Raw genomic sequence first — 19,181 nt, forward strand, 5'->3', positions numbered from 1 at the left:
TGTTCTGAGACCAGTAGAAGTGTTTAAGGGCTTTTAGCAGGGGAGGAATATCACAAATATTTTTCCTACTGTTCTGTCAAGAATATTTTGGAATCAGAAGGGGTAACAGGGAAAGCAGGTAAGCATATTGTTACAGTAGTCTGCACAACACATAAAGGAAAGCTGAAGCCCAGCAAAATATGCTATTGCATTGGATTTGAAACGTAAAGACAAGAATTTTAATTCCATCAGGGTGGAGGATGAAAGAGGCAGCTAATAGCAGATAGTTTAACACACATCTGTAATTTAGCAGGCTACAGATGTTATAAAAAGTCAGACAGTCACCTAGGAAGAAGAGAGGCGAGTGAGTGAACATTGCAGCATGTAGCAGTTAAGTAGATGGAAGGATTCAGCCAAATCAATTGAGAGTGGGCAGCCAGTAATGTAAATAGATAGCAGGCAGGTGGCAAGTGGACTAATGGCAAATTTCTGGTAAGTGGGGCAATAACTGTAAAAAGTAACGATCTGATCATGCATCCTTGTTTTGGGATGCATCAGAACTGAAGTGGGTGTTTGCAGAGAAGAAAAAGCTGAAAGAGTAAGACCTTGGCGTGGGGACGGTGTGGGGACAGTGTGATCCAGATCAGTAGAGTGAAGGAGTGAAAACGGTGCAGGCAGCACAAAGCCCCTGGCAGGTGGAAGGTGGAAAAACAGTCAGGATCTTCATTGCCTAGTGTTGGGGGTGTGGGTGACAGGCAGGCAGATAGAGAGGGGTTGGGGTTTTATATATTGTTGTTAGTCTTAGAATTGGAAATCCTTTCATTGAGAAAGTCTTTAACACTTGGCGTGTTGGGTTTTGAAAACTCAGTTCTGTTGAACAGTTCTGTTTTCAGTGTAACTGTTTTCTTTTTTTTTCTTTTCATGCTTTCAATTACAGCAAAAATGGAAAGAAGTGGCACAAGATTGTACAAAGGCTGTTGAACTTAATCCCAAATATGTGAAAGCTCTCTTTAGACGTGCAAAAGCCCATGAGAAGCTAGACAATAAGAAGGAGTGTTTAGAAGGTGAGGGCATTTCTGTATTTTCCTAGGAAACTTACTGAAGGCTTTGTAGTCACTAGTAAATTTATAAGAAACTGCCTTGGGAGTATAGAGATCAGCTGATTGTCTTTCAGGGTTAAACTATGCCACGGTTGAGACTTTGTTCTCTAATTAAATAGAAATTACTGGTACATAAGTTCCATCTCTGTTTGCCACTGTGTTTGGTTGGCTTTTGGGGGGACATGGACTGTCTTCATAGCTCTGGCTATCCTGGAGCTCACTGTGTAGACCAGCTGACATCAAACTCACAGAGATCTACCTGCCTCTGTCTCGTAAATGCTAAGATTAAAGGCACATATGCCACCATGCCCAGCCGGAACTGAGGAGTTATTCATGAGTATTAAGACTAAGAAAATCAGAAAACTAGTTTTAGCAGGTTAGTGTTGACATATTTTCAGCTGCTTTCTTGTATAAATGTGAAATAACTTGGAGATGAGTTGTTAAGAAAAACACTTTTTTCCCTTCATATTTTCAAACATTTTATACACAATTGCAGATTGTTTGATTGCTATGAAATTCTAGGGAAAATTTCATTCTCTGAAAATACTATAAATGTACTTCTGCCTCTAATTGGCCATCTCTGTTCCCAAAACTGCATTTAAAGTGCGGGCCACAAGCTTTTAAAGTTTATTTCTCTAAGTGATGTGACACTAAACCATAGTACAATTTCAACAGTCTAATAGTACTTTCAGTACCTTTTTGCATGTCCTTTAAAAACGTCAGCAATAAATTTTAGCCATAATTACTCTTTTGATAACTTTTTGGGGTTGATACTGGGGAATAAACCTCAGGATATCACTTAGCATACTTTTGTCACTGAGCTGAGCCTAAAGTGCTTTGCTGTTATTTTACTAAAGGAATGAGTCTTTTAAAAGGATGAGGATGTTTTAGTTCATGTTAGAAAATTTAAAAGTTTTGTGATGTCCTATGATGGTTGTAAGAATGTTTTTAAAATGGGAATGCTTTTAAGTTACTAGCAAAAATAATTGTCAGAGAAGAGGTTGATTGGAGGTTCAGATCAAAGAAAGGCATGAGAAAGGAGCTCAGGCAGTTAGCCTGGAAATGTGATGTTGATTGACTTGCTTGGAAGAATAAGGACATGGGATTAGGAAGAGAGGCCACAACTGTTGCTTGAGGACTTGGAATGACAGGATAGTGATGTTAACTTCTGGTCTTCCAAATTTCAAACCACTTTACTGTGAGCTGTATGTAGCATAACCAGTAGGAAGTGGTATTTTGAGGATATTTTTGAGCTCTGTGGCAAAGTAGCTTTGGAGGCAGAATAACTTGAAGGCCTTTAAAAAGCTGCTTAGGAGGCAAACAGAGCAAGAGGATTTATTGAGTGGAGGCATTTGATAGCAGCCTAAGCAGCATAGCAAGACGTGACTCTACTGTGTTCACTTGCCTGTATTACTAGTCAGAAGAAAATACTCTGGATTCCTTGTTTCCTTTGCTATTTACGGAATATTAGACCATTGAGAGACATCAGAAATTAAACAAGATAAGCACATTCATTTCACAGGTGAGGAAAACAAACCCCAGCGAAGTACAGTAGTGACAGTTCCTTGAAAATTAAACAGTTCCATGTGCTTTGAGTTGAGTTTCACATTTTGTAATTCAGGTGTACCTATTTGATACTGTTGGTCATTTTCATAATAATTCTATAATTCTATTTTCTGTCATTTCCAGATGTCACTGCTGTGTGTATATTAGAAGGGTTTCAAAATGAGCAGAGTATGCTGTTAGCTGATAAAGTTCTTAAACTTCTTGGAAAAGAGAATGCCAAAGAAAAATACAAGGTAAATTAATATGAGTTGGTAATAGTTCAATGCTGCTTGAACCTAGACATAATATGTACAATAACTGAAATTAAAACTGGGCTATGTTTCGTTTTCCTGTACTCTTTGGTTGTTATAGCATATCAATTTTCAGTAAGTCTAAAACTGTACTCAAAGAGTACATTGTATATGTATTAGGGATTGTCACTCAGCAGCCCAAAGACCAAATCCTATCTGCTTCCTATATATTAGCTGCTTGCATATTACTTGGGGCTACTTTTGTGCTGCTACCTCATAGTTGAGTGGCTGTTAAAGTATTCAGAGTCTGTGTACTATACAATGTTTAAACTGTCTTATCACCTGAACTTTTGTAGAAAAGTACTTGCCAACTCTTGCTCTGTATCATTACATTAGTTTTTAAAGGTAAACTATATCAATGAACATTAGTGAGATAGTTTAATTCAACAATTAAACTAAACCCTGTTTAGTTTAGCTCAGTGGATACAAGCTCATGGTCCCAGATCTAGGCTGGTGACTCTTACAATATAAGCACTTGGGAGGCTAAGGTAGAGGATGCACCAGGAATTTGAAGCCAGCCTGTGCTATAAAACAAGACCCTAATGTTTTAAAAACAGAAGAGAGAAAAGGCATGGTCCCATCCCTTTGGGGCTTTGTTTTAGTGGAACACATGTTAAGTATAAAAGAGCTAATAGTAAGTATTAGAGGGGAAAGTAAGTAGAGTGCTGGGAGAGTGAGAGCATAGCTGAAAATCACCAAAGATGGACTGCTAAGTTTCAGGAGTATCAGTCAGGGCAGTTCTCTTTTCCTTTACTGACATGATAATCTTTTAAACTAATCTGTACAGCTGGGCTTAGTTGGCACATGCCTATAGTTCCATTACTTGGGAGGCAAAACAAGGGGATTATAAATTGAAGACAGGCTAGTCTGCATAGAGGCCCTGTCTCAAAACAGCACTTAGGAGGTTTTGGTAACATAGGCTTTCATGTATTAACATAATGTGAATCCAAGGGCAATAGGACTAACTGTACTAGGGCTCGGAACTTTCTTGCCTTTCCACAGTTCATAATGGAATTCTTTAAAATCACCCTCAAAACATGTTGGTTTTCCAGTCTTATCTTGTGGCTTAGAGCTTAATATTGTTTATTAATTTGAAAATGAAAATCTACTTGTTATAAGTTATTTTTATTCTGCAGTATACTTGCTGCTTTGATTAGTATTTTCTCATTTTAAAAAGAAGCTTAAACATGATTGAATTTCAGAACCGTGAACCTCTGATGCCATCTCCACAGTTTATTAAATCTTACTTCAGTTCTTTCACCGATGATATAATTTCCCAACCAATGCTTAAAGGAGAGAAGTCTGATGAAGATAAAGACAAGGAAGGAGAAGCTTTAGAAGTAAAGGAGAAGTAAGTATGCCAAGCACAGTGTCTGCCGGATGGACTTAGCACCATGAAATCCGCCTGGACCACAAGTCGGTTCTCAGTCACCTTTAAAAGAAAGGCTATGGACAGAAACAGTTAAATATAGCCTTAAATTTATGTTATTATTATATAGACCTCTCTTTCTAGCAGATATCTGTTAGTATTTCAGATTTTTCTGTCAGACTCTTCCTGCTTTTGTAGTCCTAATGAGATTATCAAGAAAACACCCCTTTAGTTAATTGGTGTGGTTAGAAAACAAATTTGAAAGAGCTACCGTAAATTATATGTAATTAAATTCTAAATGTTTAAGTGCATGGTAGTTCTTAATTTATAAGCTGGTGAATGCTTAGAAATGCTATAAATTTCTTCATATTTTTTTCTCCTTGTCCAGGACAGTGACAATCTTGTATTTTATACTATTGAAAGCTGAAATCCTTTATGGCTGGAGACCTTGGGATATAATGTATATGCCATCTAAGCCCCTGCACATTAATATTTGTCAGTGCTTGTGTTTTTCAGTTAGGGTAACTTCTCCCTGATTAAAGTAGTAGTGTTGCTAATTGAGTATTTACCAGTTTTCTCTATCTAGACTATAACAGCTGAAATGAGAGACTGTACTTTAATTTACAGTGCTCTTTAATACAGATGCTCTAACTTATAAGGGGTTACACCCATATATATATACATTGTAAGTTGATAACATGGTAAGTCAAATATGCGTTTACTTTACCTAACTACTGAGCAACATAGCACATAGCAGAGAAACAATTTTTTACCCTTGTAATCCTGTGGGTAATTCTGAGCTGTGACTTCATGGATAGGGTTGTATCACATGTCTCTAACCCAATGTAAGATAAAAATTAGAAGTATATACCTCTAAAGTATATCATTTTCACACCATGTTAATGTACAACTGTCACATATCGAATGTCTTAGAAATCCAATGACTCCTTTTTTTCTGTCAGAAACCTTCATTAAGTACCTCCTGCAGCAGTTATCATCTTAGAAGAATGTTGTAGCTGGGCTGTGGTGGTAGCCCATGACTTTAATCCCAGCACTTGGGAGGCAGAGGTAGGCAGATTTCTGAGTTTGAGGCCAGGCTGGTCTACAGAGTGAGTTCCAGGACAGCCAGGACAACACAGAGAAACCCTATTTCAAACAAAAAATGAACAATAACAAAAAGCAGAAAAAAACTGTACTCACTGTATTTTAAAAGGAGAGGTCATTCTAGGGGCTCTGCAAAATAGCTTGTTGGGTAAACAAGAGTTCCCTGACATGAGTTAATTCTAGGTCTACCTTTTAAAGTGGAATAAAATCTATTTGAGGCACGTTGGTGTTTTAACTTCTAGTCTTTGTTCCTTACTTAGTCCATCCTGCACAAAACAATGAACTGTAGAAAACACACATCTCGTCACTCCCTTTAACTTGATTGTGTCTACTTCCTTCCTTCTCTTACCCTTTAAACAGCTGTTAAGTAATACTGATGCCCCAGACCAAAAGTAAGACAAGGTCCTCATTAATGTCCAAAAGAGTGACTTTCTAGTCATCTCACCTCACATTAGCTAATGTTCGAATCAAGTACTAACATAGAATCCTGCCAATGACTCATTTTCCACTTGAAAACTGTTTCTTGAAGGTATTAAGAAAATCCTGTTGGTTAAGAACTTCTAGTCAGTTTAATCTCTAACCCCAGTTCCAGTCCCATACTGACTGATGAATAGAGAAGGAAACGATGATTGAGTGCCATATACAGCAGGTTTTAGCATTTGCTCCCTCCTTAGTAATTATTTTCCTATGTTTGCTTTCATCTTCAGTTCTGGATACTTAAAAGCTAAACAATATATGGAAGAAGAAAACTATGACAAAATCATAAGTGAATGTTCAAAGGAAATAGATGCTCAAGGCAAATACATGGCAGAAGCATTACTACTACGAGCCACCTTCTACCTGCTTATTGGCAGTGCCAACGCAGCCAAGCCTGACTTAGATAAGGTCATCAGTTTGAAGGAAGCTAATGTGAAGGTAGGTACATTTTGAAATGTGTGTGCATGTGAAAAGTTAAAGTGACCAGGATTACTTTTGCAGTTGCTTTGCCTGATGAAAGGCTATTATTTTTATTTTTGAGGAATCTACATCTAATAATATTGTTGCAGTGAATCTGAATCAGTAATACTTATCTTCAAGCAAGAAAATAAATTTCTACAGCATTTAGTATACTGTCAGATCCCTCTTGTGGCCATGACGTACTATAAAAGATTGGTTTTGGATGATAATGACAGTGGTATGGTTGATAATGCTCTTCTAAATATTCTTAAAATCCTTTTGAAATTAAATTCTCATACTGAAGTTACCCTACAAAATTTTCCTTAATCTCTTTTCGTGCTGATGTCCTAATTACTGAATTTCTTTTTTTTTTTTTTAAGATTTATTTATTTATTATATGTAAGTACACTGTAGCTATCTTCAGACACTCCAGAAGAGGGTGTCAGGTCTCGTTATGAGATGGTTGTGAGCCACCATGTGGGTGCTGGGGTTTGACCTTCGGAAGAGCAGTGGGTGCTTAACCACTGAGCCATCTCCAGCCCTACTGAGCTTCTTATATTCTATTCTTCTACAAAGCATATCCTTTGTTGCTTTGAAGAAGAAGCCTGATTTCGTGATCGTGACTTTTAGCTTTAACAGCAAAGAGTAATATCTACTGTATGCTGTGTATAAAAATTACTTCAAAACAAACCAGAAACCTAAATGTAAAAACTAAAAATAAAACTTCTTAGGAAAAACAGAAATAGCTATTATCTTGTATTAGGAAAAGGGTTTCTGAGACATGACACCTAAAATATAACTTAAAAAATCAAAAAGTACCATCAAGATAAAAAAACTTGGTGCCAAGGCTGAAACCTTGAGTTCAGTCCCTGGAGCCCAAATGGTAGAAAGAAAGGATGGACTCAAACAAGTGTCCTCTTGTGGCAGATGCTCCTGTGAATATGTGTGGGCACTCACACATAGTAAGTAAATGAATGTGAAAAGAAAATAACAGCTTTTGAGCCAGGCATGGTGGCTTATATTTGGATGGCTGAGGTTGGAAGATTGCTTTAATCAAGAATAAAAACTTAGAACCCAAAAGTAAAAAGGAAACCTAATCTGAAAATGTACAAAAGATTTGGATAACTCACCAAAGAATATTCTACAAATGAGCCATGATAGCAGGAATGATAGCAATATCATTACCTGTTAGGACAGTTCCAACCAGTGCTTAATTGAAGTGCCCCCTCTTTCCTATTATCGTGACTATAATTATTTTTTTTTAAGAAATTTAAAGCACAGGCAACAAGACTAACTCAGAAACATGGATTGTAATAAATATTGATGAGGATATATTAGGGAAATTAAATATTGTGTTCCTGGCAGGAATGTAAAATGATAAAGATTCTTTGGGAACTAGTTTGGCTATTCTTCAAAATGTTAACACATATAGTTGCCATGTAGTCTATCGATGTTGCTTCCAGAGAACTTAAGACATACACATACATACCTGAATGTTGATAGCAGTATTCATCATAACACTCAAGAAAGTAGAAAGAACTCATATGTCCAATATCTACACTGAAATATTATATCATAAAAAGGAATATTAATATATACCACACTGAAAATACTACATGAAAAGCAGAAAAGGTCATATTGTGTATGAAACATTCAGAATATACAAATGTGTAGACTAGAGGTAAGTAGTTTCTGGGCATTTGGATTAGAAATGTGCGTGTGTGTGTGTTGTGTTCTTTAGGTACAATAAATATGCCCCCAAATCTGTAATATCCAACTTTTAACAATATTTATTTAGTTACTATACTAAAAGACTTGTATATAGTCTTTAAAAGAATAAACTTTATAGTAGGCATTACAGATTTTTTTTCTCTTAATCTAAATTGGATTTTAGAATTAACCAGGTACTTTCTCTCATTTTGGGTGTGTAGCTCCGCGCAAATGCCCTTATCAAAAGAGGCACCATGTGCATGCAGCAGCAGCAACCTATGCTGTCGACTCAGGACTTCAACATGGCTGCCGAGATTGACCCTATGAACTCAGACGTCTATCACCACCGAGGGCAGGTGGGGAGATCTTATCTTAGCTAGAGCTCTTCAGGGTTTCTTGAAGTTTTCTTACAACGTGAACTCTTAAATTAGCCTTTATTTACTTACATCTTGAAGGTTTATAATCATATGATATTATAGAAGAAAGGGTAGGCAAAAAAAAGTATTAGCAAATCAGCTAGCCTTTTGGGGTATTCATCTGTAGTTTGTAGGCTTTCAGTGAGTAAACACTAATCCCACTTAGTAAGCGTCTTAATGATCTTTTGTACATATATGTGTTTGTAGGGTATATGCACATAAGTGCAGGCTCCCAGGGAACCTAGAGGTACCGGGTCCCCCTGAACTGGAGCTGTAGGGAGCTGTGAGTTACCTGCGACAAAGACAGGAAGCCAAACACCCAGGATATACCTAGTCTTGTCTGACGTGCTTAGCATGCCTTCTTTTATTACAGTGAAGTAGAAAAACTTCTACAACAACTGAAAATACGTATATTTATTTATTTTAGACCTAAGTCTCACTAGTTGTGCAAGCTCATCTGAGCTCTCCTCCACCATCACCAGCCTGAGTACTGGAGTTTCTAGTTCTGTGTAGGGGAGAATTTTGTCCAGTGTTTCTGAAAGGTGTTTATAAAGTGTTGAAATAGCATTTTAAAAATTCTTGCCATTTCCATCTTTATTTTTAATATCTTGTAATTAATTGGGTGGTAATTATATAAAGTTGTAACCAGCTTTGAAATTAAGTACAGAACCACTTGATTTTTTTTTATATTTCTTAGTTTTTTATTCAAATTATCTTTTATTTTTAAATCAGATACCAGTTTTAAGGTTTGAGAATTGTGACTTTTTTTTTCCTGCAAAGAAAGTTTATGCTGAATAATTAATAACTGCTGAGCATTAACTATGACAACAGAAGAGAAGCATGGTATAAACTTAAATGCTGAGCCTGTTATCTTATTGCATTTAATTATGTATTCTTTCCCTAGCTGAAAATTCTGCTGGATCTAGTTGAAGAAGCAGTGGCAGATTTTGATGCATGTATCAGATTAAGACCAAAGTTTGCTTTGGCACAGGCTCAGAAGTGTTTTGCATTGGTAGGTGCCTTTTTAACTTGTGACTTCATAAGCACATTTGTGTTTCATAGTGTCCAGCAAAGTGAGTATTGTATTATCTACAGAATCATCCGTTTTTGTTTTGTTTTGTTTTGTTTTCTCAAAATGGCGATGTCAGGAGGCAAGTTTCTGGAAGCATGTTAGTCACTGTGCACCTAAGGCCTCCCAGCCCTCCTGCCCCGCCTCTCCTAAGGCCTCCCAGCCCTCCTGCCCCCGCCTCTCCTGCTGGTGCTGTTAAAGCTGTGATGGCACACACAGCTCCTGGGGTTATAGCAGATTTACCTCTCCACCATAAACTAGTATGAAGTAGTCAAAAATAATTTGAAGAAGCCAGGCGGTGGTGGCGCGCGCCTTTAATCCCAGCAATTGGGAGGCAGAGGCAGGTGGATTTCTGAGTTCCAGGACAGCCAGGGCTACACAAAGAAACCCTGTCTCGAAAAACCAAAAAATAAAAAATAATAATAATAATTTGAAGAAATAATTTATAATTATGATAAGGCTTAACTGATTTTGCTTTCCTTATGGCCAATCCTAAAATAATTTTCCCTCTAAAGAAAGTTGTGGCCGGGCGGTGGTGGCGCTCGCCTTTAATCCCAGCACTTGGGAGGCAGAGGCAGGCGGATTTCTGAGTTCGAGGCCAGCCTGGTCTACAGAGTGAGTTCCAGGACAGCCAGGGCAACACAGAGAAACCCTGTCTCGAAAAACCAAAAAAAAAAAAAGAAAGTTGTGTCATAGGTATTATAGGTTTAAGATGCAAATTAAATTACATTAAAAAGTCTGTAGGTGCGATACATCTTGGTGATAGAGTATGTGAAGGCCTAACGTGCAGAGTCCTTGTTTTGAATTCTGGCACTACAGAAAAGTAAATCAAAATGCCATCTATATGCTTAGCTGGCAGCTTATAAAAGCAAACATTTATAAAAGGCTATATAGTTCTACAGGATTAGTCCATTAGCATCATGTCAGAAAGTAGGTCAAAAGGCAGGTAGGCATGGTACTGGAACAGTAGTTATAAGTTTACCTCTGATCCATAAGTAGGAGAAAGTGGACCTAGCCTCAAAGCCCACCCCCAGGGACATACTATTTCCAAAAGGTCACACCTTCTAATCCTTTACACAAGAAAGGAAGGAAGGAAGGAAAGTAGGTAGGTAGGTGACTTACCCGCTCTTCTGGAAATGCTTATGTAATGTTCTGTGTCTGTATAATATGTTAAAGATTACAGAAGGTTTTTTTTTTAGCTCTTTAACTAGAGTGTTTTGATTTTTAAATAGTATCGCCAGGCATATACGGCAAACAATTCTTCGCAAGTCCAGGCAGCTATGAAAGGTTTTGAAGAGGTCATAAAGAAATTTCCAAGGTGTGCTGAAGGCTATGCACTTTATGCCCAGGTAAGTGTAAAAGAAACTTTTAAGAACTGCATGTGTAAGCTGAGTCCAGCATGGAATTCTCTCCAGGCGCTCACTCCCTCGCTTGCTTGCCTATTTGTTTGTATGTTTATTTTACTATGTAGGTTTCACTGGCATACATAGAACAGGCTGGCTTTGAACTCAGATCCATCACCTCTGCCTCCCGACTGCTGGGATTAAAGGAATGCATCACCAAGCCTCCTTAAAAATTCCCGAAGATTTACTGTTTTAGAGTTGAAACTACAAAAAGCAAGATTTAAACCTACATTAGATCCAGGCTGGCCTTGAACCCATGATCAGGAATGACTTGGCCTCCCAAGTGCTGAGATTGCCACCATGCCCAGATTCTAATTTTTTATTTTTATTTTTTTTTAATTACAAAAGGAAACACTAAGGACTTTCCAGAATTATCACAGAAATAGAAAATAGTAAATTGTTGCAAACTTTGTTAGACTCCTCCCCTAATCCCTTGGTGAGATTGCTAGGTTTTTTTTTTTTCCTTCATGCTCTTTAGTGACATTTCATAAAGACTTGGAGGCTTTTTTGAAGAAGCCCGTGAGAAGTTGATCTCTGTGGGACTGTTCTTCTAGTGTGGCCTACACATCACTGGGCAACAGCTAGTAATCTGGGACATGGATCAACCTACAAGTTGCTGTCTCTTCAGTCTTAGTTCTTTCCATTTTCTTATAAAAATGAAATGTTGCTCACTACACATGTAAATTAACTAAAAGCATCTGCTGTGTAACCTACATAAAGGTAAACAAAGACAAATAAGCACTTGTATGTAATTGCACAGTAACCATCCTTACCTTCGTCATAAAATTCAGGAGTTTAGGGTATAAAGTTATATACCCCACAGAAAACCCAAAGATCTCTGCCCTTTAGTGAAAGTAATACAGGAAGATCTTTTTTGCAGCCTGTTTTCAAATTGCACGTTTCTCTTTTCTCTTTTGAATGGGTTTGATTTCTAGGAAGTGTCTTCAAAAATCTGAACTGGCATAACTTCACTGAAAATTTAATGTCACTTTACATACATGTATTTAAATTTAGAACATGTTTTCCATAGCTTCTACAAAAGTTATATAGTATAAATTATTTAACTCTCAAAGGTTAGATGCAAGCACCCCCCAAGTTAAACTGTAATATAGTGTCCATGAAAATAAGTCTTTCTTCAGCCACATCAGTAGTAGTTATGGGGTGACTAATAACAGTTACCATATTTATATTGTACCTTCTGAAATGACTAAACCTTAGACTAATTCCCTTAATATTAGTGTGATAGATTATAAGTATAAGCTCCTGAAAATGTGATTGATATAGCTGTCATTAAAAGTAGGCTCTTCTGTACTCTACTGTTTCCCAAACCCTTTGATTCTGTTATGATATAAAGTTTAAACTGACTTAAATTTATTACAAGCCATGGTGAATAAATACATTTTAATAATAAGCAGTATACTTTTAATTTTCAGCTTAGCAATTACATTAATATATATAACTAAAGTTTTTCTTCACATAGGCATTAACAGATCAACAACAGTTTGGTAAAGCTGATGAAATGTATGATAAATGTATTGATTTGGAACCGGATAATGCTACAACCTATGTTCATAAAGGGTATGTATTTTTCTGGTTCTATTTGTTTCAATAAAATACTAAATCTCTTTCACTGTAATATAATATTTCAGCCTCATGGAAATGATCCAGATAATAGTAAACCTATCAATTAATTGATCAATTTATTACAGTATGTACAGGGTTTTTTTTAATCTTTGTGTGCTTATGAACCTGTGATATCTGTGTGCATGTGTGAACTTGGGTACATGCTTGCCACAGTAGAGATGAGAGGATAATGTGGGCAACAGTCTTTACGTTCTACCTTGTTCAAGACAGAGTCTGCTGTCTGTTTCTGCCTTCCTGTCTCAGCCAACAAAGGAGAATTTAGTTATTAAACCCAAGGTGTAAAATAATCATTGGTGGCAGAGTTTCGTGATACACAGCCTAATGATGTCATTCAAACAAATATATATTCTTTTACTTCTCAATTTGACCAGTGAGTTTGTAAGTTTGTAGTATTTCTGTTATGGCTAATTGTGTAAAACTAGTAATTTTTAATTATAATACATTGTGTAGAACTCTTAAGAATGCAAATTCGTTTGTGTGCTTGAAGTCAGTCTCACTATGTATTGCTGCCTGAGTTTCAAGACATAAAGATTACCTTCTTCTGCCCTACAAGTTCTGGGATTAAAGTGTTTGCCATAATGGCCATTTGTGAGGTGAATTTGTAATATATATAATAAGATATATATACATATATTTGTGCAGGATATATGTATCCTGCATATAGGTAAGCTGTATAAAAATTAAAATATTGAGAAGCTGAGTTTGAAACCAACATGAGCTAGTGAGAACCTTTCTCAAAATATTAAAAAACTTAGAATAATTTTTGTATTTGTTATGATATACATCTGTGGGTGAGGTTTAAGGACAAAATGGTGACATGAAGTTAAAGGCTGGAAAGGACAAGAGAAATTAGATTGCTCAGCACCTAAGAGCAGTCCTTACTGTCTAGAGGACCCAAGTTGAGTTTTCAGCATCCATATTGTCAGGCAACTCAGAACTGCCTGTGACTCCAGTTCCAGGGAATCTGAGACCCTTCTTTTAATCTCTACTAGCACTTGAATTTACGTGCCATACATTTACAGAAACATACATACAATAAATGGGGAAGAATGTAAAGGCTGTAAAACAAGTATTTTTTACATTTAATTAATTGAAATGATTGTATGATATTATTCAGAATTTATAATATAGTCAGTAAGTTGAAAATAATACAGAAATTTTATTTTTGTAAAGATAATTTATATTATCAGAGTAGAAGGAGAAGTTGCCTTAATTTTCAGAACAATTTTTTCACAATGGGTTTAACGTACATTTTATTTCCATGAAATGGAACCAAATACTACTGAGACAACAGGCTGAGTATACATCTAGAAATCAGCCAGTGCCAGTAGCATAGTAGAAAAGAGACCAAAAAAATGAGACTATACTCCACAAAACTCTTCTCTAGGACCTGCTCCCAGGAGTCAGACTGGTCCTAGGACAGGAGTAGGGAGGAAATGAAACAGGGTTGGTATCTGCATACGAAATCAGTTGTCTCTGTTTCTTAGAAATACAGGGCAAAAGAATACTGGGTCATGCCTTACAAATCTGTGGCCAGGCACTCAGATTAGAGACCAGAAGCCTCCAGTGTGTGATCTGCTGTAGTCTTTGCTTTTCTTATAAATTGTTATTTGTCTATTGAGGGCAGAACCCAAGTCATACGTTTATATGTCTATCAGTATTGGGTCCATCTAACTGTCTACCCCCCCAATCCAGTTTACTTCAACTTCAGTGGAAGCAAGATTTGGATAAAGGTCTGGAGCTTATCAGCAAGGCTATTGAAATTGACAACAAATGTGACTTTGCATATGAGACCATGGGGACTATTGAAGTGCAGAGGTAACTTCTCAGGCTGCTTCTTAGCGACATTAATAGTTATTGCTTTTTGTTCTCATGACATACACTTGGTTATAAATCAGTATCTATTACAGTTTTAAAGCCTGCTGTACTTTTGATGCAGGTTTGCCTAAAACTTAGGGAATTTAGATTTGACTCATTTCATTTAAACTTATAAAAGCTATCAGGCTTGTGCCTTAAAAAGTGAGACTAGATCTTTGTCGTGTATGATTTCCTTTTTCCTTTTTATTCTTCCTGTGGGAAGACCAGAAATATCTAAAGTATGGTTTAGTCAGTGCCAGGTAACGAGGAACAGATAATTAGGCTATATTGGAATCTAGATCCCACTACAAAGAAACAACCAGCCAAGAAACTGGACATATCTTCTGAGCCACTGAGTTTTCATGAAATCTCTGGTTTAGTTGGACTTTTTTACAATTCTGATTTCCTGTAACTTGTTTTGTGTAAATATTTACCCAAAGTTGCACATAAGGTCTACATTTAATGTTGACAGCTATATATGTAGTGGATTATGCCCCCTTAATATTGGTATTTCCTCCAGAATGTATTATACACCCAAGTACTGGTGTTCTGTATTGCCAGAAGCCTCATGTTTCACCAGAAACATACAGGCTTAGGAACCAGGAAAATTTTGGCTTTTAAGTAACCAACTTAGTTGCCGTAGTATTTAACAAAGGATAAATCCTAATGCCTGTATTTAACAAAGGACTCAAGATAATGTAGACAGAATAGGCTGCCATGGTGGCCTCAGTGAGAGAGTATGTGCCTCTCCCTGCAGATTGGACATGCCAGGGTGGGGTGATACTCACAGGGGCTCCCCCTTCTCAGAGGAGAGGGGGAGGGGGAGTAGTGGAAGAGCTATGGGAGGGGGGAACTGGGAGGAGAGGTGGGGATCGATATATTGGAGTGTAATGTAAATTCATTGGTGCTTTCAGCATGCTATGCTATGCATTTTTGTTTATTATGAAAGAAACGTTTTATTATAATTCCAGTTTAAAGGCTTCATGCAGCACAGTTAAACTTTATTGGTTATTGAGAACTGCTTATTGAAGAATCTTTGAATTTTTGCTCTTTTAGAGGAAACATGGAGAAAGCCATTGACATGTTCAACAAAGCTATCAACCTGGCCAAGTCGGAAATGGAGATGGCTCATTTGTATTCACTTTGTGATGCTGCCCATGCCCAGACAGAAGTAGCAAAGAAATATGGATTAAAACCACCGACATTATAAACACCAGGGGAAACAGACTGACTCTTTTAAAGAAGTTCACCCCCTCTTCAACTGAACCCTGAAGACACTGTCCTGAATTGTTGAACGGTGGACCTTAGTAGTCCCTTTGTGATGTCATTCATTACATCTGTTTCATGTTTAGGTGTAGTGGGCGTGGCTGTTGAAGGAAGTTTGCAGTCTTGCAGCTTTTATTCCCTGTGCAACAAAAGCTTAGAACCTGTTAAAGGGATATTAAAACAAAGTTGTAGAATACAAAGAGTAATTGGCCATGCAAATAAAAACTTTGATTTGTTGATTTGGTTTTTTTTTTTAATATTGGGGTGGGGATTATGTTCTGAATGGTTTTGTTTTTATAGCTGTTTGTATAATATGTGAGTGTTTTATAGTACGATAGTCTTTAACATAGTAAGTGCTGTAAAATATACTTGTTTTGTATTCAATTAATCCTTTTTAATTTTTTTGAAGGATGAAAAGCTTCAATATGGATTTCAGTAAAATTGAAAGACTTTAAGCTATTGTCAGCATGCACAGTGCCTCTGATTCTGTAGAACTTTAGTAAATTATACAGAAGCAAAATATTCTGATTGATACTTGTACAGGAAGACTTAATGAGGGACAGAACAAGGAAGGTAAGATGAACAAGACATGTATATACTTGCCCGTGCCTATTCCATAGTAAGTACTATTTAATAGTATGCTTTTTAATGAAAGTGGGTGTATGTGAACAACCCACGTACAGATGGAGTACATGTGATGATATATAGGAATATTTAATTAGTTTAAATTTTCTAGTGACAGAAATTTGGTAAAGGTTCTAAAGGATGTCAGTCCTAGAGCCAGGGCATACTTTTTTGAAATGAAAACTTTGGTGGTGTAGCTGTGGCTATTAACTTAAGGGATTTGAGCCAGTATTTTCAGAGATGTCCGGTACATAGAGTACTTTTGTATTGAGGTGACCTTGACCTCTAAGGACTGATGGTCCACGTCCACATCTCCAGGGATACTGACAGCTGACTTTACTTTTGTTCTGTTCATTTTTATCTGTACTTCATCCTCTCTTGATTCTCTAAGCTGTTTCTATTCATCACTTTCACAGACTATCCTTTTTCTTATTTAAATGCTGGATTTTTCTGGTTGGGAAGGGATGGTTTCTTCCTGAGTCTGTTTCCAGGATCCAGGACAGGTTGAGGTTTATTTAAGTGAAATGATTAAAAAAGAAAGAAAAAAAAAAAAAGAAAAAAAAGAAAAGCCTGTTAAGACTTATGGACATAATGTCTAATTATAGTTTACATTGTTGAGAGTAAAGGAGCATTTTACACTCTTATTTAAAAGGGTGCTTTATCCCACTGAAACCAAAATGATTTTGTCTACAAATGCTGTCTTTTTAGGAAATATTAGGAATGACTCCTTATAAAGTGAGTTTTTGGATGATGTTGGTAAGCCTGTGGCTGATATCAGTAGGAGCAGTTAGCGTAATTTAGGGTGACTGGGATAATGGAAAGTTGGAGAGCTCTTCATTTTGTTGTGAAATAATTCTCCAATGATGATAACCCTAAATACAGAAATGTCCTACATCTCTGAATGTGACCTCTTTGCTTCAAAGTTTTTTATTTGCATGGCTGTATTTACATTAATAGGGACATCTTCTACTCTGCTCCCTTCTTTCTTGGGGTTGGGTAGGAAACACTGAAGCATGTGCCATTCTATACTGTCATTCCAGATATTCAAAAACGTTTTTGCTTGTTGTGAACATGTTTGAAACTGCACTGAAAGCTGCATTTGTCTGTATCTTTACTTTTGTAAATGGCTTCACATGTAAATTCACAAAATAAATACTACATTCAAGCTTTTCTATCCATTTTTGAAACAGAAAGATAGGAAATTTGTTCATTTTTAATTGAAACCCTCTTCAGTCAGTTTCTTGTTGATTCAAACTAACTTTGAAGATAGGTATATACTAGTTTTTATTGGTGTGGTCATGAAATTTCCTGCCAATATTCATCCCTCTAAGAATGAAACAAAGCTCTATGAAGAGCAGTAGTGAGGATTCATTCTTTATCTGTATGTTAAACTTGTACAGCAGCCTAGAAAGCCATCTGTCAGAAGTTATCCTGGGGCTAAGTTCTTTGTGCTGATTCCACAAGGGAGTTTAATCATAGTCTCAACCATAAGAGAACTTGAGAATTGAGAACTGAGAACGTAAGTAAGCTACAGCCATAAACGTCACAGGACACAGAAGAGGACAACCCCAAAAGGAAATAAAGGAGAGCTGGAGAGGTCTGGTTACCGGGACTTCATGTGTCAGCTCACAAGCTCACACACACACACACACACACACACACACACACACACGGTGCATAAACATGCATGCGGGCAAAATAACTAAACATAAGCAGTTGTTTTAAAGGAAAAAAAATAATAAGTTGGCCTTTGTGAAAGTACAGTTTGCTCTTTAAATAATACTTTTTTAAAAAATGAAAATTAGTTGGCATGGTGGAACAAGCATGTTATCTCAATACTTAGGTAACAGAGATGGAAGAGTCACATAGCAAGATAGAAAATGATAAAATACTAAGAGAATAAATGAAGTTGCAGCTGTGGTAAGGAGAATGTTTAGCATGTGAGATTGGGGCTTAATCCCCAGGGTGAGGACTGGTATGTCATTTTCCCCCTTTAGAGCAGAGACTATGACAAAAAATGTACATCAAAATATATAAACAACTTATCATTTGAGGATAAACCCATAAAAATATAGGCTAAAGTTATTAACTGATATTTCATCAAAGTTACATGTGAAAAAATTAGTATTAGTGATTAATCAGTTTTTAATTTTTTTATTGTGTGAAATGTACATGTGGAGAGCAACTTTATAGAACTGGTTCCTTCCATAATAGATTCTAAAGATTGAACTCAGGTTATCAGGTCTGAAAAGCAAAAAAGGCCTGCTTTTACCCACTGAGCCATTTTACCAGCCCAAGGAATATTAAATTTACTGAGAAGAACCTGGTTATGGCATTGTGCCTATAATCCCAGCACTTGGGAGGTCAGTGTAAGAGGATCTCAAGTTCAAGGTCAGTGTGGGCTACATAGCAGGGCACCACCTCCAAAAAGTAAAAACAATAAAAGTTTCACTAAGTTGATGAGGATAAAGAATAGGGGACAACTAGAACTCATACAATTGTTGGCAGCACTGTAAAATAGTACGACCAATTTGAAAGCAATTTGATAGTGAAGTAGATATATGATCCCATGACTCTACTGCTCCAGACGTGAAAAGCTTGTTTCTAACTCCCTTCATTCAAAAGGTGGAAAGAACTCAAGTGTCCATCAACAAGTAACACATCACTGATGCACAGGTAAGATAAACACCCAATAAAAGTATTAGGTTATAATTCACTTTTTACATAATTCTAGAAAACTCAAAGTTCTTTGTGGTGATAAAGTTTATTAATGGTTGAGTAGCTAGAGAGTTTATAAGATTATAGGGAGGGGCTGAAGGGATGGCCCACTGGCTAAAAGTACTTGCTG

The 19,181-nt window shown here is 36.8% G+C and overlaps 1 protein-coding gene across 1 annotated transcript in view; it reads left to right on the top strand.

Moving 5' to 3' along the window:
• Window positions 1-17,504, top strand: part of Tomm70 (translocase of outer mitochondrial membrane 70) — a 31,842-nt gene extending 14,338 nt beyond the window's left edge. Inside the window, exons 3-12 of the mRNA XM_031364138.1 lie at window positions 917-1,043; window positions 2,769-2,878; window positions 4,138-4,286; window positions 6,116-6,323; window positions 8,276-8,410; window positions 9,375-9,482; window positions 10,772-10,888; window positions 12,423-12,520; window positions 14,282-14,404; window positions 15,500-17,504. Of these exons, the coding sequence (XP_031219998.1) occupies window positions 917-1,043; window positions 2,769-2,878; window positions 4,138-4,286; window positions 6,116-6,323; window positions 8,276-8,410; window positions 9,375-9,482; window positions 10,772-10,888; window positions 12,423-12,520; window positions 14,282-14,404; window positions 15,500-15,653 (1,329 nt within the window). The 3' untranslated portion in view covers window positions 15,654-17,504. The remainder of the gene's footprint in view (window positions 1-916; window positions 1,044-2,768; window positions 2,879-4,137; window positions 4,287-6,115; window positions 6,324-8,275; window positions 8,411-9,374; window positions 9,483-10,771; window positions 10,889-12,422; window positions 12,521-14,281; window positions 14,405-15,499) is intronic.
• The last annotated feature ends 1,677 nt before the right edge of the window (window positions 17,505-19,181 follow it).

Source organism: Mastomys coucha, unplaced genomic scaffold, assembly GCF_008632895.1.
Source record: "Mastomys coucha isolate ucsf_1 unplaced genomic scaffold, UCSF_Mcou_1 pScaffold12, whole genome shotgun sequence".
In the NCBI taxonomy this organism is placed as follows: domain Eukaryota; kingdom Metazoa; phylum Chordata; class Mammalia; order Rodentia; family Muridae; genus Mastomys; species Mastomys coucha.